The sequence below is a fragment of the Panthera leo genome, chromosome B2, assembly GCF_018350215.1.
Source record: "Panthera leo isolate Ple1 chromosome B2, P.leo_Ple1_pat1.1, whole genome shotgun sequence".
Taxonomy (NCBI): domain Eukaryota; kingdom Metazoa; phylum Chordata; class Mammalia; order Carnivora; family Felidae; genus Panthera; species Panthera leo.
This window is the reverse complement of record NC_056683.1, coordinates 29,532,094-29,559,383: the sequence shown is the minus strand read 5'-3', so window position 1 is coordinate 29,559,383 and position 27,290 is coordinate 29,532,094. Positions and strand designations below refer to the sequence as shown.

The following is a 27,290-nucleotide window of genomic DNA, read 5'->3' as shown; positions in this document are numbered from 1 at the left end:
CAGATTGTCTCTGTCATATATTTTTGATGTGTTTATTTCTTAGCTAAATGACAACAGAATCTCCTCCTTCCACAGCCTGTTAAAATCAAGAGAGAGGGACTGTCTTCCTCAAGGTTGTCAGAGACCCAAACAAAGCTGGGAGGGGACTCCTGGGGACAAATGAAAGGACACTGAAGTCTCTGGTCTCCCAGGTCAACTTTCTCCTTGAAAAAAAGTGGCACTATGGCTTCAGGGGTCACTCAGGGCCCATTGTATCTCCTTCTCATCTCCATGGATATTGAGGATACTGGTCTCCTCCAGAACCAGTTAGGCCTCCAACTAGAGCTGTAGTGGACTCCGTGATACCCTTCAGGGTCCATGCCAAGGTTGGGGCCATGGGGGCGGTAGACAGCTGTGTCAAAGACGTTTCTCAGAGACAGGGAATATCTCTAGAAAAAGAAGGATGAATCATTTCAGAATTGTATCCCCCTGTTCCAAGCTTTAACCATGGACTCCTTCTGTAATCGTCTTCCCCTACGTATCATCTCTCTCACCTAGTATTCCTTCCTCTAGACTTTATTCCTTCTTTCAGCCTTCTTTTTCCACAAGTCAATAGTTTCCCATTGCACTTTGATTGGCTCTTCCAGTTCTAACTTCCTACTTTTTTTTTAAATTTTTTAAATGTTTATTTTTTTTTAGAAAGAGAAAGAGAGAGACAGAGTGTGAGTGGGGGGCGAGGCAGAGAGAGAGAGAGAGAGAGGGAGACACAGGATCTGAAGCAGGCCCTAGGCTCTGAGCTGTCAGCACAGACCCTGATGCAGAGCTCGAACTCAAGAACCATGAGATCATGACCTGAGCTGAGTCAGTTGCTTAACCGACTGAGCCACCCAGGCACCCCTAACTTCCTACTTTTCTTTAGTAACACTCTCCTGATATTTCTTTCCTTCTTACCCACCCCCCAACTTGGTGACCCTACTCTTCATATCCCACTCCCTTATGTTCCTACTACTCCTTCCCCCAGGCACTTTCCTACATATTAGGCACTCACCACACAGAGGAAGAGCCCAGCAAAGAATCCCACAGCCACTACAGCAGAGACCAGAGTAATGAGGAAGATTTCCCATGGTTTCAGAGACCCACTGGGTGTCACTTCATTCACTGGAGTAGTAGCACTCGTGCCATTGGAAGTTGTGTGTGTTCCAGTTGGAGAATGTGTGCCAGAGCTTCCTGTGGTTGCACTGGATACAATGTTGGCAGCTGTGCTGGTCCCACTGGAAGTCACACTAGATCCAGTGTTGGAGGCTACACTGGTCCTGCTGGAGATCTCACCGGATCCAGAGCTGGAAGCTGTGCTTATCCCACTGGAGGTTGTACTGGATCCAGTATTGGCAGGCATGCTGGTGCCACCAGAAGTTGTGCTGGATCCAGTGTTAGAGGCTATATTGGTCCCACCTGAGGCTTCACTGGATCCAGTGTTAACAGGTGTACTACTCCTTCTGGAGGTTGTGCTAGATTCAGTATTGGAGGTTATGCCAGACCCACTGGAAGTCACACTGGGTCTAGTTTGGGAGGTTGTACTATTTCTGCCAGACGTTGTGCTGGATCCAGTGTTGACAGGTATTCTGGTCCCTACAGAGGGTGTGCTAGTTTCGATATTGGAGGTTGTGCTGGAACTACTGTAGGTCACACTGGACTCAGTGTTGGAGGCTGTACTGGTCCCACCAGATGTTGTGATGGATCCAGTGTTGACAGGTGAGCTGGTCCCTCCAGAGGTTGTGTTAGATTCAGTATTGGAGGTTGTGCTGGAACCACTGGAAGTCACACTGGATTCAGTGTTGGAAGCTGTACTGGTCCCATCAGATGTTGTGCTGGATCCAGTATTGACAACTATGCTGGTCCCTCCAGGGGTTGTGCTGGATCTAGTACTGGAGGCTATACTGGTTCCACTAGAAGTCACACTAGATCCAGTGTTGAAGACTATACTGGTCCCACCAGATGTTGTGCTCGATCCAGTATTAGCGACTGTGCTGTTCCCTCCAGAGGTTGTGCTGGATACAGTACTAGAGGCTATACTTGTTCCACTAGAAATCACACTAGATCCAGTGTTGGAGATTGTACTGGTTCCACCAGAGGCTGTGCTGGATTTAGTGCTGGAGATTATACTGGTCCCACCAGAAGTTGTGCCTGTTGTGCTAAACGCACTGGGTGTTACACCTGCTGATAATAATAAATGATGACAAACATATACATTGAGCATAAATACTTTCTGCTCAATGCTTGGTTAAATTCATTACATGGATAATTCTCTTTGATGCTCACTAACAGCCCTATGAACTAGATACTATTGTTATCAACAGCTAAGATGAAGAAATTGAGGCTTAGAAATGTTGACATTTGCTCATGTTTATACAGAGTAGTAGAGCAGGAATTTGTACCCAGGCTATTGGATCTGCACTTTCAGCCACAATGCTAAATTGCCCTCCCCACCCATCTCCAACACCAAGATTACATAACCTAGTTTCACTGGCAATAAGCTTATTCCATATGCTGCTATATAAGATCCAATACAGATAAGAAGTATTATAAAGGAATTGCAAAAACCAGGTGAAACTAGTATATATTAATTCATTTAAAATAGTATTGCTCCTTTCCTAGAAAATATTTTTTAGTGTTATTCAGAAAATATCTACATCAAAATTGTCTGACTAGCTTGTTAATAATAAAGATTCCTAAGCATACCACTCCAGATTAAATGAATCAGCGTTTGAGATGGGACCTTTCAATGAGGGGCTGGGTGATTCCATATGCATTAAATTTCCAGGGATTCCTGATCTCTATACCAGAGGCTGGAGAAGAATATGTTATATGTAGTTTAAACATATAAGATCTCCCAGGATTAATGGCTATAATGTATAGCACATCTTTTCAACCTTGGGTAAACAGACTAAGGTTGTGTCTATTTCTTTCCACTCACAACACTGAACGACAAAGATACACAACCTCCTCCAGATAACCAAAACTAATCTGTGACTCATTTACCACTAACTGGAACATGGGTACCTATCACCTCATTCCACACATGTGTATTTTTTCCTAAGGTTTATTTGAACAAACATAGGATTAGACTTTTACGGGGAGAAGCCCTTCCCCCATATCAGCAATATGGTACAAATTGGGGTTAAGATCAGAATCTTGAGTAAAACTTAAAAGAAACTGAGATGACCAAGACTAGGAATGACACAACAGTTAACTCTTCCTGTTCTTAGTATTTAACTCCCCAGCCAACCCACAGATTATTACCATTTTATAAATGCAGAAGTGGAGGCACAGAGAAGTTAAATGACTCACCCAAAGTACACAGGTAACATTGGAGCCATGATCTACACACAGGTAATCTGAGACCAGAGTCTACAGTTTTAATCCCTGGGTTCTAACTGCCTCCTGGGTGATACCTAATTATATTGAAGTGATTGGGGTAAAACAATTGATCCTCATTCTATGGAAGAGAACTAGAGCTAGTGCTAGCAGTGGTCAGCATCTCCCAAAACACCTAAAAGATTCTCAGATCACCCACTTTTAAAAGAAATCACTTACCAGTTTCTAAAAGTAGGAGATGCAATAGTAGCCAACACTTAAGGATAATGTGTCCTTTGTACATCTTGATCTGTCTTGTTGTGGTTGGAAAGTAAGATACCCAAATCCCAGTTGTGGCCAAGATCTAGAAGGCAAAGAACAGGATTCTTGAGAAAGGAGAGTTCAAGGTGAAGAGATAAAAGCTAGAGTTTCCAGAAACTTGGGTCTCCTAAGTACTTGTTCTTTGGAAGAACTTTGAGCCTAGTGGCCAGAAGACTGGATGCTTGGGTTCCTTAAGCTTCTTCCATGCAATGTTCTTGCCTCTTTATTGTGGATGAGTTTCAAGGACCTTTATAGTTTCATATGTGTTGGGGAGGAGTAGGGAAGATGACTTATTCCTCTGCCAACTGTGAGAAATTAAACAATACTGAGCCTGGGAAGGAATAGACGAGGGGTCAAGAGGAAGGTGAGAAAGGAGAATGACATGATCACACTAGGCAGGGCACTGGACTGGCTGGATCATAGCAGGAAGTAGACTAATATAAAGAGATTAAGTTTGTCAGAGTGGAAGGGACCTACCCTCTAAGGCAGAGATGGGGCCAGAAACCTGTTCTACTGCAAGACTTTGTTTCCTGGCCAAGTTCTGTGTGTCTGCTTTGGCAAGGAAATAGCCCTAATGAAGTGAGCTAAGGGGGTGGTACCCCACATTTCTGAATCAAATGGAAATATGAGACTCAAATATGAGACCTAGCAGGAACTAGGTATCTGGGCTTCTGGGTTATAGACAGAAGACAGATGGAGCATTACTGGGTATGCAGTAAGCACTCAACTGTGCACACTGAATGAACAGGGAAAGAGAGATCCAGGGGCTGATGAAGCCATCTTTGGGGTCTCTGGAGCATTAAGGCTGAGGGCATGAGGAGTGTAAAATGTGCAGAACAAGCCCCTCATCAGGCTCATAGCAGGTGAAGGGGTGGTATAATTTCCCTTTTTGATCCTCCACCATAGGAGTTCCCCTCTTGTTTGTTTTCAGAGGAATCTGTAGGATTTTCTCTGCCCTGGAATCCTTCAGATGTTCCTTCTCCTTAGCCTAATGAAGTATCTCTCAGTAGGATATAGCACAAACACCAATTAGGAGACTTCAAGTCTGTTGAGGGAGTGAGATATATAGTCCAAATTCTCTAGAAACTTCATGTTGGTCTGAACACAGATGTAACAACAAAGGACACACAGTCCCCTAAATGAATATGACTGAACAGACCCAAATAAGCAGAGAGTTTTGGGGGTTCATGGGAAAGGCATCTTGTGGCCAAGGTGAAGGAGATGGATTGATGGGAGTTTCAGCGCACAGTCTGTGTGACCAAGTCAGCTGTCTTCATTCCCATTTTATTTTATTTTTATTTTTATTTTTAAAAATAAAGAGAATGAGCAGGGGAGGGGCAAATAAAGAGGGAGATGCAGAACCCGAAGCAGGCTTCAGGCTCTGAGCTGTCATCACAGAGTACGTTGTGGGGTTCAAACCCACGAACCATGAGATCATGACCTAAGCCAAATTTGGACGCTTAACTGACTGAGCCACCCAGGCACCCCTCTTCATTCCCATTAATGAGAAACTTTGTGGAAGAAGCAACATCTCAGATAGTTTATTTGTAGGTGAACAAATATCCCTGACACATAAAACCTGTTTGAAAGAAGCAGGAGGTGGCTGGAGATGTGAAGGAGTGAGTCAAGAGGGGACAAAGTGGGCTGCAAAAGGCTGATGCAGATCAACCTAGCAGCTGGGATGGGCAGTTCCTGAGGCTGAAGTGTGAGGAATTGCTAAATATCAGGGAAGGCTCTAGACACCTAGCAATCCCATAATCCCATTCTATGGCTGAGAGGCCAATAGCACTCTAAGAATTCCTTTTCTTTCCCCTCTAGACTTATTTGGAGGCAAAGGTCCTGAATTCAAGTCCAGATTCCACACTTTAGACATAATCCTAAAATTTTTTTGCATGCATATTTATCAGAATATATATATAATTAGTGTCTTTAGTCTCTTTCAAAACAATAGAAGAATCTTGGAATTCTATTACCCAGTTCCCAACTCATATCCTAATGTTACCAAGTCTTTTAGTTCTGTCTTAATTTTTAACTTCATCAGAGATTATTGTTGTTTACACACCTCCAGGCAAACATAGTCATACATCTGAAGTAAGCTGAAAGAGAGACTGGAGAATATAGTGACTAGCAGAGTGGGCTTGTGATCAACTGAAACTTGAGAATATTATCATTAAAGATGGAGAATGAATATTAGTGGACAACCATAAAGCCATGACACACATTTAAACCTACCTACTTTATTTTTATTTATTTATTTTATATAGTTTCTGTATTCCTGGAGCTTTCATTCTGTTTTGTTTGTTTTGTTTTTTTTTAAATATAATTTATTGTCAAATTGGCTTGCATTCAACACCCAGTGCTCATCCCAACAAGTGCCCTCCTCAATGCCCATCACCCACTTTCCCTTCTCCCCACTCCCCCATCAACTCTCAGTTTGTTCTCTGTATTTAAGAGTCTCTTATGGTTTGCCTCTCTCCCTGTTTGTAACTATTTTCTCCCCCTTTCTTCCCCCATGGTCTTCTGTTAAGTTTCTCAAGATCCACATATGAGTGAAAACATATAATATCTGTCTTTCTCTGACTGACTTATTGTACTTAGCATAATACCCTCCAGTTTCATCCATGTTGCTGCAAATGGCATGATTTCATTCTTTTTCATTGCCAGATAATATTTCATTTATATATAAACCACATCTTCTTTATTCATCCATCAGTTGATGGACATTTAGGCTCTTTCCACAACTTGGCTTTTGTTGAAAGTGCTGCTATAAACATTGGGGTACACGTGCCCCTGTGCATCAGCATTCCTGTATCCCTTGGGTAAATTCCTAGCAGTGCTATTGCTGGGTCATAGGGAAGCTCTATTTTTAATTTTTTGAGGAACTTCCACACCATTTTCCAGAGTGACTGCACCAGTTTGCGTTCCCACCAACAGTGCAAGAGGGTTCCCATTTGTCCACATCCTTGCCAGCATCTATAGTTTCCTGATTTGTTCATTTTAGCCATTCTGACCAGTGTGAATAAACCTACTAGCTTTATATTCTGTATTTATGAATTCTAATACCTTTAGTTTTTGTGGATCTGATCTTGCTGTCTATTTTATGTTTTGCTTCTTGCTGGCTTTCACTGATGGTTTCTGACTGAGATGGTTGTACTTGAGATTTATGACTGAATTTGTTTTTCTTGCAAAGGTATCTGTAGAAGTACTTTGAAGCCTAAGATGAGGGCTTGACCTTCCATAGAGAATTTGCATGTTTTGGCCAAACATATGGATGCATTACCATTTGAGGATTCTCATAAATTAAATTATAGGCTTCAAGTCTTTTGAATAACCCATGATTTGGAACTACAAGCCATGTAAAGTATGTGGTTACAAGTTATTTCTCCAGAGATACTTCCCCCATGCCAAGTTTAGAGATAGGCAATTTTGCTTGCATTTCCTGAGAGGAAGAGTGGGTTTATTTTTAGCTTACACTCCCTGAAGGTTGCAGGCTTATGTGAGGGTCTACTGTGAGAGTCCTCACCTGGGCTAGTCAGTCGGACTGAGGCTGTGCTACCAGAAACTTAACTTCACTGGGTTTGGCTAACGTTGGCTTCAGTTCTCCTCTTGCCTTCTTGGGTTCCTACCTTAGCTTACCTACCTAGCATTCCTTACCTAGCATTCCTTACCTAGCATTTCTTACTTTCCCACCAACTCACTGATTCATTTAAGACGATTTTTAGTCCACCATTTTAAGTTCTTCAAGGTATTTTAAGTCAACACACTTAGTCCATTACAGAAACAGAAATTTAAGTTCTCACTGGATTTTTTTTGAGAAATAAATGATAGTGTATTTAAAGGCACTAGGATGGTGTTTGGCACATAGTAAGCATGAAATTATAAAGGACAGAGGGAAAACAAAAAGGAAAACATAAAAACATATATATGTAGTAGCCAGCGTATTTTAGGATTTTAATTTGTAGCACATCCCAGTGATTTTCTTCTTACTTGTCACATGGCATTTGGAAGAGACAAAGAAGTAGAGAAGAAGAATCTTCCCAAAGATGAAGGAGACCTGGAAAATAATAGGTGGCTCTGAGATGGTTTCCTTTCACCTAGTTTTCATGATGTTGAAGCTACAAACCTAGACAGATATTAACTACACTTATTGTGGTGATCATTTCTCAATGTATACAAATATCGGATCATTATTTTGTACACCTGAAACCACTATCATGTTATATGTCAATTATACCTCAACTAAGAAAGAAAGAAAAAGAAAGAGAGAGGGAAGAAAGAAAGAAAGAAAGAGGGAGGGAGGAAAGAAGGAAGGAAGGGAGGGAGGGAGGGAGAAAGAAAGAGAGAGAGTTGGGGTGCCTGCGTCCCTCAGTTAAGTGTCTGACTTGATTTCGGCTCAGGTCATGATCTCAAAGTGGATAGATCAAGCCTGGAGTTAGGCTTTGCACTGGGCCTGGAGCCTGCTTAAGAGTCTCTCTCCCTCTCCCTCTCTCTCTACCCCTCTTCTGACTCGCACTCGCTCTCTCTGCCTCTAAAATAAAATTAAAAAGGAAGGAAGGAAGGAAGGAAGGACATCAGTTCAGTGAAGATCAGGCTGCTAGCAGGCGCTTGCAGAATGCCTCTTGTGCCATGAGGGAGGGGAAAAAAAGGTTAGAGAGGGAGGGAGCCAAAACATAAGAGACTCTTAAAAACCGAGAACAAACTGAAGGTTGATGGGGGGTGGGAGGGAGGGGAGGGTGGGTGATGGGCATTGAGGAGGGCACCTGTTGGGATGAGCACTGGGTGTTATATGGAAAACAATTTGACAATAAATTTCATATTTAAAAAAAAAGAATGCCTCTTGTGTACCTTTCACCAGTCAACTCCATGGTCGGGATTCAACCCTGATATAGAGAGTGACTTCCCACTGCTTTTGGAATCTACCTCTGCAACCAGCCACAAAAACCATTTCCACAGCTGGAGTCAATGACATAAGATCAACTGACATAGTTTTGCCAAGATATCCTCGATATGATCTCATTTTTCAATGAAGGAGAGGTCTCTGGTGTGAAAACCTTGCTTTCAGCATCTAGTATGATAGGTGTTTTTATTTTTCTTTTTTTTTTTTTTTTTTGGTGGAAGTCTTAGAAATTAACTCAACAGTAGGTTTTAACCTGTGTTGTTTCTGTCCTCTTAGGCTGCTGGTTTAAGCATACAATGAAAGGACTGCCATTTTCCTCTAAGATATATTGCTATTAGTGTTTTTTAAATTTTTGCTTTTATTACAAAATGATTCAATAGATTTATCTTCCTCCGACTTAGAAAAAACAAAAACAAAAACAAATGAAGAATGCCATGCGATTACAAATCCTCCGGGGAGATTTTTCACCCCTGCCCCTCTACTCAATGTTCAATTTCAAGATAGACATTCTTCTCAGTCCCCAGTGTGCACCATGGGCAAGGTCCTTTTATTCTAATTTAACCATATTCTAGGCTTTAACCATTAATATCTCAGCTTTATTTAGGGTCTCCTATTAGACTCCACTCCTTGTTCAGGCCTTGGACTTTGTCTCCTGTACCCTACCTGCTAAGAAGCTGTGAGAAGATAAGTTTATGTTAACCAGATTTGGCAGATGCCCTCAATGCAAAGGCTGGTTCAGAGCTCTCTTTGAGCCTCTGTCAGTCTCTGCTTTCTCTCCATTGTTGATCTAAATACTACCTACTATCTACCTAATTGATACAGCTACAAATATTTTTTTCTATATTAACTGGCAATTTTTGTTGCTTTTGTTAAGAGGAGTGGTTAACATACTTTATTCACTATATTCCCAGAAAAGTGGAAGTTTTCAAAAGATTGTTTTGAGATTACAAATTTCACAATCATATATGATAATGCATTTAAAGTCAGTTAGTACAATGCTTAGCACGTAGTAAGCACTCAGTAACAAAGGAGAAAGGGGGAAAGAATGTCCAAACAGCAAACAACTGATCTGGCTACCACAAATATTATGAGGTATTTTTTTTATGTTTGTTTTTGAGAGAGCATGAGTGGGGAGGGGCAGAGAGAGAGGTAGGGGAGAAAGAGACTCCCAAGCAGGCTTCATGCTGTCATCATGGTGCCCGAAATGGGACTTAATCCCAGGAACTGTGAGATCATGACCTGAGCTGAAATAGACGCTTTCATTTAGCATAATACCCTCCAGTTCCATCCATGTAGTTATGCTAAGTGAAATTAGTCAGAGAGAGACAAAAATAATATGACTTCACTCATATGAGGACTTTAAGACACAAAACAGATGAACCTAAGGGAAGGGAAACAAAAATATAAAAACAGGGAGGGGGACAAAACAGAAGAGACTCATAAATATGGAGAACAAACTGGAGGGGTTGTGGGAGGGGGGTTGGGTTAAATGGGTAAGGGGTACTAAGGAATCTATTCCTGAAATCATTGTTGCACTATATGCTAATTTGGATGTAAATTTTTAAAAATAAAAAATAAAATTAAAAAAAAAAAGAGAGACGTTTAACCAATTGAGCCACGCAGGTGCCTCGAGGTTTTTGGTTTTTTTTTAAGCCGTAATAATACTATTCTTTCTCTTACTGGTTGCATTGCATCCCAAGGAAACTAAAAAGTAGAAATCCAAAGCTGAAAGCACATAGATTATTATCACTTGCTCATCAGGAAATCAAAGGAAACTGTTCTGAGATTGTGACCTCCTAAGAGTTTCTGAACTATGGTTAAGCCCAGGGAATATTTTCACTTGAGCTCACATGTAAACTTGAGAAAGCTGCAGGTCTCCTCTAGAATCTTTCTCTATTTTTCTGGATGGCCTGTTGGTTAAGCTCTTTGTGATCTTTTCTCTGGTTCTTTTTCTTGACCTTGATCATGACCATCTCAAAGGCCAATTTCCTGAAGACTTTTTGGAAATACGTCCTGACCCATTTTATCGTCACTGCCTTCTTTTCCATGATTGCCTTTTCTCCCAATATTTTCTTTCCTAGAATATCCTCCATTGTTCAGTCTTTGTCCATACTCCCCTTGTCATCCATGGCTTCCTTGTCTTCCTCCTCTGTGATCCATTTCATGGCTCTTGTTATGGCCTCCTCCATGTCCATGACTTCTGCCGTGATTCATGACATAACCACTGTCATAGGTGTGGCTCAATTCGTGGTCCACATCATGGCCCCCTCCATGTCCAAATCCATGTGCTCCTCCATGAACCAGTTTATTTTCCCAATTATGGAACATCCCAGAGCTCAGTCCTGAGTTCAGGTCTGGACCAAAGCCAATTCTGTAATTATGGAAGTATTAAATGCCTCTTTTTATCAGAGGAAAAGAAAAGTCCTTCTAAAAGAGAAAAAACATATATTACTAGAGTTCAATCTTTTCCTTTCATATCACTAAACCTTCTTAGATTGTAAAAAATCACAAATTTTAACTTTCTGTTTTCTCTCTTATGCTTTTTTTATAGGTGTGATATTGCTGGTTCTCTTCTTATTGTTTATTTATTCACTCCTATGAGAAAACAGCCTTCCAATTATTGCACTTACATAGTCTGTATGTAAATGTTATCTTGCTCTGTACTTTGGTAAGGTTATATGCCACTAAATTCTCAAGACAAGGGTAAATCCACATCCTGTACCTAGGCAGTAGAGTCTCCCAGAAATAGGGAGTCTTTTGTTGTGCTAATCAACAAAGAAATTTGCATGTCTATGAGGACAGGAAAAGAAGAAAGGAAAGTTCATAAAATAAGGATTAGAATAGTATTTACTTTGGGTTGGGCAGGTACTGGGTTGACTGGCAGGACACACACAGGAAACTATTCAAATGATAGAAATGTTCTATATTTTGAACTTTATAAGGGTGTGTGCACATTTTTAAATTAATCAGATTGTACACTTGAAATGTGTGGACTTCTTGTAAATAATACTTCAGTTTTAAAAAAAGATAAGGGAGGGAGGAGCCAAGATGGCAGAACAGCATGGAAGTTTTTTGTGTGTCTTGCGTCCTTGAAATACAGCCAGAAAACACTAAGCCATCCTGCACATCTAGAAAACTGATCTGAGAATTAACACAACAATCTGCACAACCTGAACCACAGAATTCAGCAGGTACAAGGCATGGAGAGATGAACATGGGGAGAGAGATATCACGGAGGGCAGGGAGCCACTTTTGCATGCAGAGAGAGGACGGAGAGGGGGGAGAATATGGGAAAAGCACCCCTCCCCAAAAGCAGCTGGAGAGAAAGTGGAAACAGCCACAAGGAATGAACTGAAAAGGGGGAAAGGAGAAAGGACCAAGAAGAAAGGAGAGGGTTTAAATTCCATTAAGACTATAAAAGGGAGAGTGCAGAGTCTGAAACTCCACAGCTTGATACCTGCTGGTGCTCTGGTGGGAAGGGCAAATCCCCAGGAGCAGAGTGGGGTCCAGGAGGTTCTTTGGCCACACGGGGAGAAGCCGTTCCACTGTTGGAAGGACATTTGGTAGAAGCTGTGAGGCCACCTGGTCCCAGCAGACCTCAGAGAACAACCACATTCGTTGGTGCTGGAACAAGGTCGTTAAGGGTGAAACCTAGTGCCAGATGTGTGTTGTGATTTTCCATAATCCCTTAAATGCTGCTGCTACACTATCTCGCAAACTTTTTCTGGAGCGGGTTGGCACCTGGCTGCAGTCTCTGGACATCGGCAGCAGCACAGTCCTGTGAACATTCCTGGGTGCAGCCAGCACCCAGCCATTGCTCAGGGATACCCTCCACAGAGGGGCAGAATGGCTCAAAGCTGCAGTCCCTCAGAAGTAAGGGGTCAGGAAAAACAGCCACATCTGAGACAAAACTCAGGAGGGAGGTGCTGCCTGGGGCTTGGTCATGGACTGTGTAAAAGCGGGGAGTGGACAGAAGCTGAAGACAAAGGACGGGTGCACAATTGCTGATCAGGGAGAACAGAGTTCCAATACTAGAGACTGAGCAGCTGGGTGACGCCATTTTCACCGCTCCTGCACATGCGCATACACACCTACAAGCACCACAACAATCCACCCTAGTAAGCTAAGCAGCGCCATCTAGTGAGGAACGGAGCCATTACACTAAGCCCCGCCCAAGTGGGCCAACCTCCCTCTTCAAGAACAGAAGTCTCACCGCCTGCTTAGTTTATGGACTATAAAGCACCTCATAGTTTGAATTCTGGGGGAAAACAAAGCAATTTGTATTTCAGTTGTAAGTCTGTTAGCTGGTCCATCTATTCAATTTTCTTTCATTTTTCTTCTTTTTTCTCTTTTTCATTTATTTTTCTTGAATACAGAAGGAGGAAAAAATTCATTTTTATTAAATGTATTTTTCTGTAATGTTTTTTAGTATATTTGTTGCTTTTGTGTAAATTTTTTCAAATACTATTTTACTTCCATCATTTTATTTTAGTCTACTTCAGTGTATTCATTTTTTCAAATTTTCAAATAATTTCCCTCCCCCGCCCCCCTTTTTTCTCTAATCTATCAAGCCCCTTTCACACCCAGACCAAAACACACCTAGGATCTAGCATCATTTATTCAATTTTGTGAGTGTATGTTTGTTTTTAATTTTTTAATTTTAATATTTTTAAATTTTAATATTTTTTTAATTTTAATTTTTTCTACCTCATTAATTCCTTTTCTCCCTTCAAAATGACAAAACGAAGGAATTCACCCCAAAAGAAAGAGCAGGAAGAAACGACAGTGAAGGACATAACCAACACAGATACAAGCAAGATGTCTGAACGAGAATTTAGAATCACGATATTAAGAATACTAGCTGGAGTCGGAAATAGATTAGAATCCCTTTCTGCGGAGATAACAGAAGTAAAAGCTAGTCAGGATGAAATAAAAAATGCTATAACTGAGCTGCAATATCAAATGGAGTCCACAGCGGCAAGGATGGATGAGGCAGAACAGAGAATCAGCAATATACAGGACAAATTTATGGAGAATAATGAAGCAGAAAAAAAGAGGGAGATTAAGGCAAAGAGCACAATTTAAGAATTAGAGAAATCAGTGACTCATTAAAAAGGAACAATATCAGAATCATAGATGTCCCAGAAAAGGAAGAGAGAGAAATAGGAGTACAAGGGTTATGTCAGCAAATCATAGCAGAAAACTTTTCTAACCTGGGGAAAAACACAGACATCAAAATACAAGAAGCACAGAGGACTCCCATTAGATTCAACAAAAACCGACCATCAACAAGGCATATCATAGTCAAATTCACAAAATACTCAGACAAGAAGAGAATCATGAAAGCAGCAAGGGGAAAAAAGTCCTTAACGTACAAGGGAAGACAGGTCAGGTTTGCAGCAGACCTATCCACAGAAACTTGGCAGGCCAGAAAGGAGTGGCAGGGTATATTCAATGTGCTGAATCAGAAAAATATGCAGCCAAGAATTCTCTACCCAGACAAGCTGTTATTCAAAATAGAAGGACAGATAAAAAGTTTCCCAGAAAAACAAAAATTAAAGGATTTTGTGACCACTAATCCAACCCTGCAAGAAATTTTAAGGAGGACTCTCTGAGGGGAGAAAAGATGAATAAATAAATAAATAAATAAATACCCAAAGCAACAAAGATTAGAAAGGACCAGAGAACACCACCAGAAACTCCAACTCTACAAGCAACATAATGGCAATAAATTCATATCTTTCAGTACTCACTCTAAACGTCAATGGACTCAATGCTCCAATCAAAAGACATAGAGTAAAAAACTAGATAAGAAAACAAGATCCATCTATATTCTGTTTACAAGAGACCCACTTTATTTTTTTTTTTTTTTCAACGTTTTTTATTTATTTTTGGGACAGAGAGAGACAGAGCATGAACGGGGGAGGGGCAGAGAGAGAGGGAGACACACAGAATTGGAAACAGGCTCCAGGCTTCGAGCCATCAGCCCAGAGCCTGACGCGGGGCTCGAACTCACAGACCGCGAGATCGTGACCTGGCTGAAGTCGGACGCTTAACCGACTGCGCCACCCAGGCGCCCCACAAGAGACCCACTTTAAACCTAAGGACACCTTCAGATTGAAAGTAAGGGGATGGAGAACCATATGTCATGTTAATGGTCAACAAAAGAAAGCCAGAGTAGCCATACTTATATCAGACAATCTAGACTTTAAAATAAAGACTGTATCAAGAGATGAAGAAGGGCATTATATCATAATTAAGGGGTCTATCCACCAAGAAGACCTAACACTTGTAAATATTTATGTGCCAAATGTGGAGACACCGAAATATATAAATTAATCACAAACATAAAGAAAGCCATTGATAGTGACACTATAATAGTAGGAGACTTCAACACCCCACTCACAGCAATGGAAAGATCATCTAATCAAAAAATCAACAAGGAAACAATGGCATTGAAGGACACACTGGACCAGGTGGACTTAACAGATATGTTCAGAACATTTCATCCTAAAGCAGCAGAATACTCATTCTTCTCCAGTGCACATGGAACGTTCTCCAGAATAGACCACATACTGGGACACAAATAAGCCCTCAGCAAGTACAAAAAAATCAAGATCATACCATGCACATTTTCAAACCACAACGCTATGAAACTTGAAATCAACCACAAGAAAAAATTTGGAAAGGTAACAAATACTTGGAGACTGAAGAACATTCTTTAGCAAAAGAATGAACGGGCTAACCAAGAAGTTAAAGAGAAAATTTAAAAGTTCGTGGAAGCCAATGAAAATGGTAACACCACAGCCCAGAACCTCTGGGATGCAGGAAAGGCGGCCATAAAAGGAAAGTATATAGCAATCCAGGCCTTCCTAAAGAAGGAAGAAAGATATCAGATACACAACCTAACCTTATGCCTTAAGGAGCTGGAAAAAGAACAGCAAAAAAAAAAAACCCAAAACCAGCAGAAGACAGGAAATAATAAAGATTAGGGCAGAAATTAATGCTATCAAAACCAAAAAACCAAAAACCAAAAAACAGTAGAACAGATCAATGAAACCAGAAGCTGGTTATTTGAAATAATTAACAAAATTGATAAACCTCTAGCCAATTTGATCAAAAAGAAAAGGAAGGACACAAATAAATTAAATCAAGAATGAAAGAGGAGAGATCACAACCAACATTGCAGAAATAAAAACTATAATAAGAGAAGATTATGATCAATTGTATGCCAATAAAATGGGCAATCTGAAAAAGAAATGGACAAATTCCTAGAAACATATACACTACCAAAACTGAAACAGGAAGAAATAGAAAATTTGAAGAGACCCATAACCAGTAAAGAAATCTAATTAGCAATCAAAAATCTCCCAAAAAACAAGAGTCCAGGGCAGATGGCTTTCCTGGGGAATTCTACCAAACATTTAAGGAAGAGTTAACACCTATTCTCTTGAAGCTGTTCCAAAAAATAGAAATGGAAGGAAAACTGGAAACAAACTCTTTTTATGAAGCCAGCATTACCTTGATTCCAAAACCAGAGACCCCACTAAAAAGGAGAACTATAGACCAATTTCCCTGAAAACATGGATACAAAAATCCTCAACAAGATATTAGCCAACCGGATCCAACAATACCTTTAAAAAGTTATTCACCATGACCAAGTGAGATTTAGACCTGGGATGCAGGGCTGGTTTAATATCTGAAAAACAATTAACGTGATTCATTACATCAATAAAAGAAAGGACAAGAACCATATGATCCTCTCAATACATGCAGAGAAAGCATTTGACAAAATACAGCATCCTTTCTTGATAAAAACCCTCAAGAAAGTAGGGATAGAAGGAGCATACCTCGAGATCATAAAAGCCATATATGAATGACCCAACGCTAATATCACCCTCAATGGGGAAAAACTGAGAGCTTTCCCCTTAAGGTCAGGAACAAGACAGGGATGTGCACTCTCACCACTGTTATTCAACATGGTATTAAAAGTCTTAGCCTCCGCAATCAGACAACACAAAGAAATAAATGGCATCCAAATCGTCGAGGAAGAAGTCAAACTTTCACTCTTTGCAGATGACGTGATACTCTATATGGAAAACCCAAAAGATTCCACCACAAAACTGCTAGAATTGATTCATGAATTCAGCAAAGTTTCAGGATATAAAATCAATGCACAGAAATCGGTTGCATTCCTATACACCAACATTGACGCAACAGAAAGAGAAATCAAGGAATCGATCCCATTTACAGTTACACCACAAACCATAAAATACCTAGGAATAAATCTAACCAAAGAGGTAAAAAAAAAAATCTATACACTGAAAACTATAGAAAGCTTATGAAAGAAATTGAAGAAGACACAAAAAAATGGAACAATATTCCATGCACCTGGATAGGAAGAACAAATATTGTTGAAATGTTGATACTACCCAAAGCAATCTACATATTCAATGCAATTCCTATCAAAATAAAACCAGCATTCTTCACAGAGCTAGAACAAATAATCCTAAAATTTGTATGGAACCAGAAAAGACCCCGAATAGCCAAAGCAATCTTGAAAAAGAAAACCAAAGCAGGAGGCATCACAATCCCAGACTTCAAGCTTTACTACAAAGCTGTAATCATCAAGACAGTATGGTATTGGCACAAGAACAGACACTCAGATCAATGGAACAGAATAGAGAACCCAGAAATGGACCCACAAATGTATGGCCAACTAATCTTTGACAAAACAGTGAAGAATATCTAATGGAATAAAGACAGTCTCTTCAGCAAGTGGTGCTGGGAAAACTGGACAGCGACATTCAGAAGAATGAACCTCAACCTCTTTCTTACACCATACAGAAAAATAAATTCAAAATGGATGAAAGACCTAAACATAGACAGAAAGCCATCAAAAACCTCGAAGAGAAAGTAGGCAAAACCTCTTTGACCTCGGCTGCAGCAACTTCTTACTCAACACATCTCCAGAGGCAAGGGAAACAAAAGCAAAAATGAACTACTTGGACCTTATCAAAATAAAAAGCTTCTGTACAGTGAAGGAAACAATCAACAAAACTGAAAGGCAACCGACAGAATGGGAGAAGATATTTGCAAACGGCATATCAGATAAAGGGTTAGTATCCAAAATCTATAAAGAACTTATCAAACTCAACACCCAAAAAACAAATAATTCAGCGAAGAAATGGGCAAAAGACATAAATAGTCACTTCTCCAAAGAAGACATCCACATGGCCAACCGACACATGAAAAAAATGCTCAGCATAACTCGTCACCAGGGAAATACGAATCAAACCCACAATGAGATACCACCTTACACCTGTCAGAATGGCTAACATTAACAACTCAGGCAACAACAGATGTTGGCAAGGATGAGGAGAAAGAGGATCTCTTTTGCATTGCTGATGGGAATGCAAGCTGCTGTAGCCACTCTGGAAAACAGTATGGAGGCTCCTCAAAAAATTAAAAATAGAACCACCCTAAGTAGTGCAATTGCACTACTAGGTAATTACCGAGGGATACAGGTATGCTGTTTCAAAAGGACACATGCACCCCCATGTTTATAGCAGTACTATCAAAAATAGTCAAAGTATGGAAAAAGCCCAAATGTCCATCGATGGATGAATGAATAAAGAAGTCGTGGTATATATACACAATGGAGTATTACTCAGCAATCAAAAAGAATGAAAGCTTGCCATTTGCAGCTACGTGAATGGAGCTAGAGGGTATTATGCTAAGCGAAATTAGTCAGAGAAAGATAAATATCATATGATTTCACTCATATGAGGACTTTAAGATACAAAACAGATGAACATAAGGGAAGGGAAGCAAAAATAATATAAAAACAGGGAGGGGGACAAAATATAAGAGAGTCTTAAATATGGAGAACAAACAGAGGGATACTGGAGGGGTTGTGGGAGCGGGGATGGGCTAAATGGGTAAAGGGCATTGAGGAATCTACTCCTGAAATCATTGTTACACTATATGCTAACTAATTTGGATGTAAATTTTAAAAATAAAATTAAAAAAATAAAAATAATACAATAAAATAACAAAATAAAATAAATTTAAAAAGATAAGGGAAGGCCCATGAAGAGCCAAAAGTTGAAGAACTGGCTTTAAACTGTAGCTAAGAGCATGGGTTCTTCAGTCAAGCCGACTTGGATTGGAGCCTTGCCCTGTGACCTTCAGGAAGTTACCTTAGTCTCTGACTCTAGTGTCCTAGTCTGTGAAATGGAATAATAAGAGTATGTTCCCCCAAAGTGGTTATACAGAGTAAAAGAAGGACACGCTATTTTGCACTCTCAGCTCTGGACCTTGCACCTAGTAAATAGTTAATAAGGTGCTAGTTATTATTGTTATATCTTTATCTTTTTTTGAGAGAGAGAGAGAGGGAGAGAGAGGAGCTGAGGGGGAGAGAGAGAGAGAGAAAGAGAGAGAAGAAGGAGAGAGAATGAATCTTAACCAGGCTCCATGCTGAGTGAGCCTCAATGCGAGGTTCTATTCCATGACCCTAAGATCATGACCTGAGCCAAAATCAAGAGTCAGACACTCAACGATTAAGCCACCCAGGTGCTCCTATTACATCTTTATTTTAAACATTTGAAGAATTGCTCATGGCTGGAAAGTTGTATTTTGTTGTCACCATGGTGAACAATCAAGATTCTGAGGTAAGAAACTCAAGTAAACCGATTGGAAATTATGCCAGCCATTTGTGGCTAGTGTGTAAATTTCTCATTTATTTATGTGGGTCACCCTAGAAATGCTGAAGACTACTTCCAGGAATACATGAAACCAAAAGAGGAAATTATAAATATATTTTTAAAGATAAAACAAGAAAAATACATTAAAATAGAAGATTAAGACCAGGATAGAGAATAGAATGCAGGGATGCAGTCTGCTGCTAGTATGTGGGCATCACACCACAGAGAACTGCAGGGGGCTCTGGGCCTCAAAACATGTCACTTCTCAGAGCATCAGAAGCCTCCCCTACAAGACAGTGGGTGTTTCTGTGGTTTCTGTCCTTGAGAAGGGTATTTCCTTCTTATCTGCCCTTTTAGTATTTAGTGAAGTATTTTGAAATGTCCAGCCTGTTTGAGCTGTGCTAAGAGGTACCTAGAAAAGTGAATTTCCTTTCACTTGGGTAAAATCACAAAAGGAGGGGGAAAGAACACATCTTCACCCCCTCACCTTCAGAAGCAACATCTGCCATGGAAATGAAAAACCTGTTGGGAGTTCAAATGTTCATCACTTTCTAAAGATCCTTTTTCCAATGCTATTGTTTTCAGCAACTTTATAAAATATAAGCTTGCCCTTGTATTCTTGACTGTCTTCCATTCACAGCACATAGACTCATACACTTACCTCTCCCATAGACTCCACTTCACCTTTCTTCTTCCTTTTACTGCTTCTCACTACATCTGTAATTCACATTTTCTGTCTTTCCCTCTCTCGTGGTCTTTATATCATGCTATTTGGGAAAATAAAAAACACATCGAGAAAGTAACAGTCTGTCCTGCCATTCCTCAGGCTGGAATGACAACATGGATAAAGCCAGCTGCAAGGTTCACAGGAAAGAATATTTTCCCCAAAGACACATTGCAGCTGTAAGCCTTCATAACAGCCCCCATCTTTCAGTGACTTACTTTCAGTGATTTTGTCAATGAAAAATTTGGTTCTCTAAACACATAGACTATCACAAATTTCCTGTTTGAAATTATATCAGTAAGAAGCAAATCCTATTCTTGTCTGGAGAATCTAAGTTACTTTAACACAGAGAAATAGTTTCGATTTCCAACCAAGGGGTAGATAAGAGTTTCTGAATACATTTGACCCTTGAACAGCATGGGTTTGAACAGTGCTGGTCCACTTATATGCAGAAAAATATAGTAAAATACTGTAAATCTATTTTCTCATCCTTAGAATTTTCTTAACATTTTCTTTTCTGTAGCTTATTTTATTTTTAGAATACAGTATATAATACATATAACATACAAAATATGTGTTAATTGATTATTTATGTTATGGGTATGACTTCCAGTCAACAGTAGGCTGTTAGTAGTTAAGTTTTGGGGGAGACTAAAGTTATACAGATTATTTACTGTGAGGGGTCAACTATACAGCATTTCCCATCTATTGTAACTTTGTCATCCCCAAGGAAACTGAGTCCAGTTCACAGTCTGAAGCAATTGTTGACCCTGTACTCATCCTGCATAGTTGTGAGCTTAAGAACACTCTGCTTCATTTACCTTTGACCCAAACTCCACACTCCCCCAATACTATAATGACTCTTTTCCTTAGTTTGGTACAAAGCTCCTTAGTCTCTCTGGTGTACAGTTTCTCTTATTGCAATGACCTGACAAAGCTGACTTTGTGAGACTACAGGTGTGCTCCTGCTGCTCTTGTGTTGACTGGGCTAAAGTGTATGTAATCTCCACAAACTGCTCTCCTGTTCTGAACATCCTTGCAGTTCTATTCTCATTATCCTATTCCCACTCATGATCCATCATGTAGGTGGTTCCTGCATCTCTACTCACAGTAACTCACCATACAGAAACTCAGTCCCACTAACAGTTCAATAGTCACTATGACTCTAGACAGATAAGGATGATGCCCCAGGGGTGCAAATATCCACTTGTTTACTCTCATTTGTTGGCATTTGACTCTTGGTAACTGTGTTTGTGCCTGTGGTGACTGGGCCTATTTGGGGGGAGGTAATGCTTCTTCCAAGAGTGGAGATTGACTCCTGGGTGAATCTCATCCTGGTGTTCCTGGTACCTGGAACAGAGGTGGTAGATGGTGCTCCAATAGTGGATGTGCCCAGGTCAGAGCATTTGGGGCTCTCTCAGGGACGATATTCCTGGTGGCAGGGGATGTAGAGTCCATTGCAAGGGCCATGGTGACGGGGTGGGGGGGGGTAGTTGGCCTGATTCCAGAGTCCTGGTGCCTAGGAAACAGGTAATCAAAAGGGAGGCGGGTGTACTTAGAGAAGAAAGGTTGATCTAGCGCACTAATGGGAGTGGTGGTTTGAGAAGAGCTGTTGTGGTGGGAGGAGAGATGTTAGAAAGTGATTCACCTGAGGCCATGGTCCCCAGAGTAGAGGTGAGTGTCTTAGAGAAGAGGACGTAGACTATGTCCACTGGTGATAGTGAAGGCTAAGACTGAGGAAATGTGACTGTGATTGATGTAGGAGAAGATTTATTCAATTTTAGAAGTGATCACCCAAATAGAGAAGGGATAAAAGGGGCAGAGTCTGATATTCTTGTGATGTACTCAACTGGGCATAAGGACATTGCTGGAGGACGGGATGATGGACTCAGATTTACTCAGGGGTGAGACAGTGGCCATGGCTGGGAGCACAGGTTACATAATCTAACACAATCGTGGTGGTCAACAAAGGTGAGGTGAGTATGCTCAGAACTCATGTGGAAGAACCTGACCCACAGGGAGGAGTCTGGCCCTAGGGACAGGAGAGGCTGGCTCAGAATAAGGCTGGGGGAACTAATACATACAGCAGGTGGCATTGGCAGCAAGGGTTGTGCTTAGACTGGAAGTGGTTACAAGAGCAGTGTCAGTCACTGGAATAGCAGTGAGTGGCTCAGAACAAAATGGGTTGAATCACATTCTCCATGAGTGCTGATGGCAAGTGCAGAGGTGATTTTATTCAGAGCAAGTGGAAGAATATGAAAAAAAATCACTTTGGTCTTAAACTTGGAGCAAGGGTTGGAAAACTTCTTCTTGTAAAGTGTCATCAGGTGGCATATGTTTAAGCTATTTGAGTCACAAAGTCTCTCTCACAAGTATGCAAAGTAGCTGGAAAGCAGCTATAGACGTAAAGGAGTACGTGCACCTGTGCTCCAATAATACCTCATTTGAGAAAGCAGGTAACAGGCCAGATTTGGTCCATGAAGTGTAGTTAGCAGCCCCTGGGCCAGCGCTCAATACATTGAAGATGAGGTGGCAATGTCACAGGCGGTGGGTGGGACAGAGCTGATTGGGCTTGGCACAGAAGTGATAGCATCTAACAAATTGAGATGTTTGTCGCAGTTGAGGTGAGTTCCCTCTAGGCAGAAGTGATGGAATATAATTAATGTGTGTGTGTTGGGGTGGGGGGACGGTTATTTGCAAAGAATCTGATTGGGATGGAAATGAGGGACACTGAGCAAAAGAAGGTGAGACCAGAACAGAAATAAGTAAGATTCAAAAAGAGGGAACAGAATTATATCTAAGAGGAGTGGTGGCTTGACTAGAGTCTAGAGCAGAAATGACAGAAACAGGCAAAAAGGTGATGGTTGTCACTGGAGGTAAATGTGTGTGCTTAGAGAAGACATGGTGGTCAGTACCTGATAAAGCTGTGTTGGTGATGGTCTGAGTAGAAAAGTCAGTGACCTTGGTGGGCACCAAGGTGATAGAAGAGACCATGAAAGGTCCAGAGACACTGGTAGAGACTGTGGGGACCTCAGAGGCAGAGGTAAAGGCCAAGGTAGGTGATAAGGCCAAAGTAAAAGGTGTGGTGACCTCTGAGGCTGTGGTATGTCCAAAAGGTGAGGTGGAGGCTTCGGTGTTGCCAGAATCTGTTGAAGAATATATGATGGACCCGGATTCTGAGAAAGAAACTATGGTGCCCATAGAAGCTGTCATTGAGGGGTGCCTGCGTAGCTCAGTTGGTTAGGTGCAGGCTCTTGATTTCTGCTCAGGTCGTGATCTCACAGTTTGTGAGTGTGAGCCCCACATCAGGCTCCATGCTGACAGCACATAGCCTGCTTGGGATTCTCTCCCTCTCTGCCTGTCCCACCCCTACTTAAACACTTTATCTCTCTTTCCTTCTCACTCTCAAAATAAATAAATATATTTTTTTAAAATAAAGGGGTGAGTTAAAGAAAAAAAAAGAAGCTGTAGGTGAGACAGTTAGGGTCTCTCCAGACATTGGAATAGCTGTGGAGGGCACAGATTCTTCTGGTGTCAGAGACTTTAGTGGATACTGTCATTGCCTCAGAGGCCCAAGGTAGACACCACACTGCTGTCAGAGAGATCAGTGGTGGCCTTAGTGGTATCAGCAGTCGTGGTAGATGCCATGGTGGTCTCAGAAGTGGTGGTGGAGGCCATGGTAGTCCCAAAAGCTGTGTTCTTAGAGCCTGTGGTGGGCAGAGATGTAATTGTGGAGGCTGTGGTGGTCTCAGAGACCTTGGTAGAGACTCCAGAGGCCTCAAAGTCTGGGATAGAGGGTATCATTGACACAGATGCTGCAGTGGTGGACCTGAGGGCCTCAGAAGTTATCTGAGAGACTAGGGTAGTTGAAGAACTGATGGTGACTTCAGAGGCTATGCTGAAGGCTGTGGTTGGCACAGACATTGTAGCGGAAGGTGTGATGATCTCAGTAGCTATAGTAGAAGCTATGGTGGTGTCCATGCTTATGGAGATTTCAGAGGCAAAGGAGGAGGCCACTGTGGGCATGGTGATCTCAGAGCCTGTGGTGGACACAGACTCTGCAGTGGTGTTTGAGCTGTGGTGAAATCTATGGTGGCTCTAGGGCCTGTGATGATTTCAGAGGTTGTAGTGAAGACTGTGGTGGGCACAGATGTCGTCATGGAGGGAGCAGTGCTTCCAGAGGCTGTGAAGGACAGAGATGCTGTGGCGTCAGCAGTTATTGGGGTGACTGCAAAAGGCACAGACTTCAAAATTGTCACAAGGGCTTTGGTGGAAACTGTACTGATATCAGAGGCTGTGTTGGCAGGTATTGTAGTCTCAGAGGTGGTGGTAGAGGCCATGATGGTCTCAGAGGCTGTTGTAATCTTTGAGCCTGAGTTGTAGACCATGGTAGGCACAGAGGTTATTATGGAGGACACGGTAGTCTCAGAGGCTGGGGTGCAGGCCATCATTGGCACAGACAGTGTAGTGAAGGACTTCATGGTTTCAGAAACTGTACGGGAGACTGAGGTAGTCTCAGAGCCTGTGGTGGTTTCAGAGGCTGTGGTAGAGGTCATGGTGGATACAGATGCTGTGGTGGAGGGTGTGGTGGCCTCAGAGGCTGTGGTGATGGTTGTGTGGTCTCAGAAGCTGTGGTGGAGACCTCGATGGCCTGAGACGTTGAGTTGCTCTGAGGACCTGTGGGAGGAGCCCATTGTGGACACACACACTGTGGTGTCTCCTGAGGCCGTGGTTGTCTTGGTAGTGTGCCTGGCAGCTGTGATCAAGGGTATGGAGGGCTCAGAGGCTATGGTGGACCCAGGAGTTGTAGTCCTCCCTAAAATACATTAATTTTTATTCAGGAATAACCCTAATTTTTGCATTTTTTATATTTAATTAAGAGTATTGTGCGAATTTGTCATTCTTGTTTCCTTTAAGTCTGCAGAACTACTGGTATCTAGACTGCAGTTAATCTCCCCCCACCCCCAATGTGGATGCTGTGGGCACGCCTGCTGAGTCACTTGTGCTTCTGTGTTGAATGAATCTTTTGGTCAATCACCTCTACACTCTTCTTTCCTCAAGAATTTTGCTAATCAGGGTCCTCAGTCTTTTGGTTTCTGTGGGGTTTTTGTTGCTGTTTGCCTAGGTGAATCTTAAAATCTAACACATGTTAAGGAGGCAACACAAACAGAAACTGCATATCATTTCTCTAACATGAAGGATTGTTGGAGCTCAGATGAAGGAGAAAATGTGTTGTTTGAAAACATAGAGGTCATCTGGACAGATATCCCCAGAAGCATTCCCTCAGCTGGGTGAAAGTAAAGGGGAGGTCACACCAAAACGGTAGGACACTTGAGCTGAGACCCTCACGTGCAAATCCCCCCTTGATTCTTTGGGACCTTCAGCATACTGTCCCTGCCTGAGCAGAGCCCACAGATTGTTATGCATGAAATGAAGGCAGTCAGGTTGTAGCTTTTAGATGAGGCCAAATGCTTCATCACCTCTTAGACAGTGAAGGTCAGAACTGATGTGTTAGGCAGTTTGTATCAGTTCTCTCAGTAAAAAGACACAAGGAAATGGTAGGGGAAAATCCTTGGAATGATTTCTTTCTTTTATTTAGTTACTTTTTAGTATAAAGTGCTAGACCAAGTAGTAGCAGTGGGAATGGGTTAGAGAAGAATCTGGGAGATTGATCTAAATTTCTCTCTGATAGGTGCTCTCTGTCCCAGTACTTCATTTTTATCATTCAAAATATTCCTCAAGAAACGTCTGTAAAGGGGCGCCTGGGTGGCTCAGTTGTTTGAGCATCCGGCTTCGGCTCAGGTCATGATCTCGCGGTTTGTGAGTTCGAGCCCGCATCAGGCTCTTTGCTTACAGCTCAGAGCCTGGAGCCTGTTTCGGATTCTGTGTCTCCCTCTCTCTCTGCTTCTCCCCCACTCATGTTCTGTCTCTGTCTCTCTCTCAAAAATAAATAAACATTACAAAAATAATTTAAAAAAAGAAACTTCTATAAAGCATATAGGATTCCAGGCATGGGACACAGTGTTAAAAAATAGGTATGAAGCTTATATTCAAGTAAGGGAGAAAGACAATCAATAAATACACAGATAATATATGAAACAAAATAATCTATGAATCTCTGTCTAGGACTCTTTCAGGGCCCAAAAGGAAGACGCTGTCTTGCCCTTCAGACAGACTGTGGAAATAGTAGCTCAAAAGAAAAATGAAGGGCTGGAGCATCTTATCAAAGCAGATAAATACTTGAAAACTGCCCTTTTTTTAATGGCAACCAGATACTGATGGTAACACTTCTGAATCTGGAGACATAAAGCTTCTGAGCAAGCAGGCATGATGTTGAAGGAGATGCAGGAACTACCAACTGATGGAGAAAGCCAGCACAATATTTCTAGAAAATAGCACTCCCAACAGAGCAACCTTGAAGGAACTGAAACACAGCAGGCACTGGAACTAGCTGGAAAGCTCATAGAAAATGTCAATCTGGAAAACTCTGGACAATTTTATCAACAGCCCACATGTTTGAAAATGAGAAACACTTCAACAGGAAGTTGAATGCTTAGGGAAAGCCTTGAGACTGCTGGCACAAGAATTGATCGGGCAGCACTCTATTCAGAAAGAAAAAATATTAATAAGGACAATAAGAATTATTCAATGGGGTATAAGAAAACAATTGCTCAAGTCTTAGTTTACCTATTCAGAAATGACTACATGGCTACAGAAAGCTATGTCAAGGAGAGTCTAGCACATATGGTCCATGGAGGTAACAGCTGTGCTACCCTAGAACAGCTTCTGGAAGGGTATGAACAGCAAGACCAAGCTGCAGCATCAGAGGTCTGTCCCTCACCATTCACCATGTTTCAAGTACTTGGACAGAGACGACACTAAGCCAGGCCTGAGTGTGATGGTTCCAGGAGGCAGAATCAGAAATCAGAAACAAGTCACCATGAATGGTACACAACCATATGAATGTACTTAATGCCACTGAACTGTTCACTTAAAATTGGTTAAAATGGTAAGCTTTCTGTTATGTATGTTCTACCACAATAAAAATTTTGAGGACAAAAGGAGGAAGAGGAGGAGGAGAATGAGAAGAATTAGACTGAAGAGGAAGAGGAGGAGGAGGAGGAAAAGGAAGAAGAAGAGGAAGAAGGAGAAGGAGAAGGAGAAGTAAGAAGAAGAAGGAGAAGGAAGAAGAAGAAGAAGAAGAAGAAGAAGAAGAAGAAGAAGAAATCAGAGACACCACGGACCAACCCTGATGGTGTCCCTACCACAGAACTGATGAAGCGGAAAGTGCATATGCAGAAAACTCTGC

The 27,290-nt window shown here is 41.4% G+C and overlaps 1 protein-coding gene and 1 pseudogene across 1 annotated transcript; one reads left to right on the top strand and one right to left on the bottom strand.

The window, feature by feature from the left end:
• Positions 1-239: 239 nt before the first annotated feature.
• On the bottom strand, positions 240-10,746 carry MUC21 (mucin 21, cell surface associated). Its single transcript, XM_042940364.1, has 3 exons — positions 10,665-10,746; positions 1,028-2,193; positions 240-428 (listed from the first exon to the last, which is right to left on the bottom strand). Exons 1-3 carry the CDS (start codon positions 10,744-10,746, stop codon positions 240-242), a joined length of 1,437 nt encoding a protein of 478 aa, XP_042796298.1.
• A 13,621-nt stretch (positions 10,747-24,367) lies between these two features.
• Positions 24,368-26,954, top strand: LOC122220647 (annotated as a pseudogene).
• The last annotated feature ends 336 nt before the right edge of the window (positions 26,955-27,290 follow it).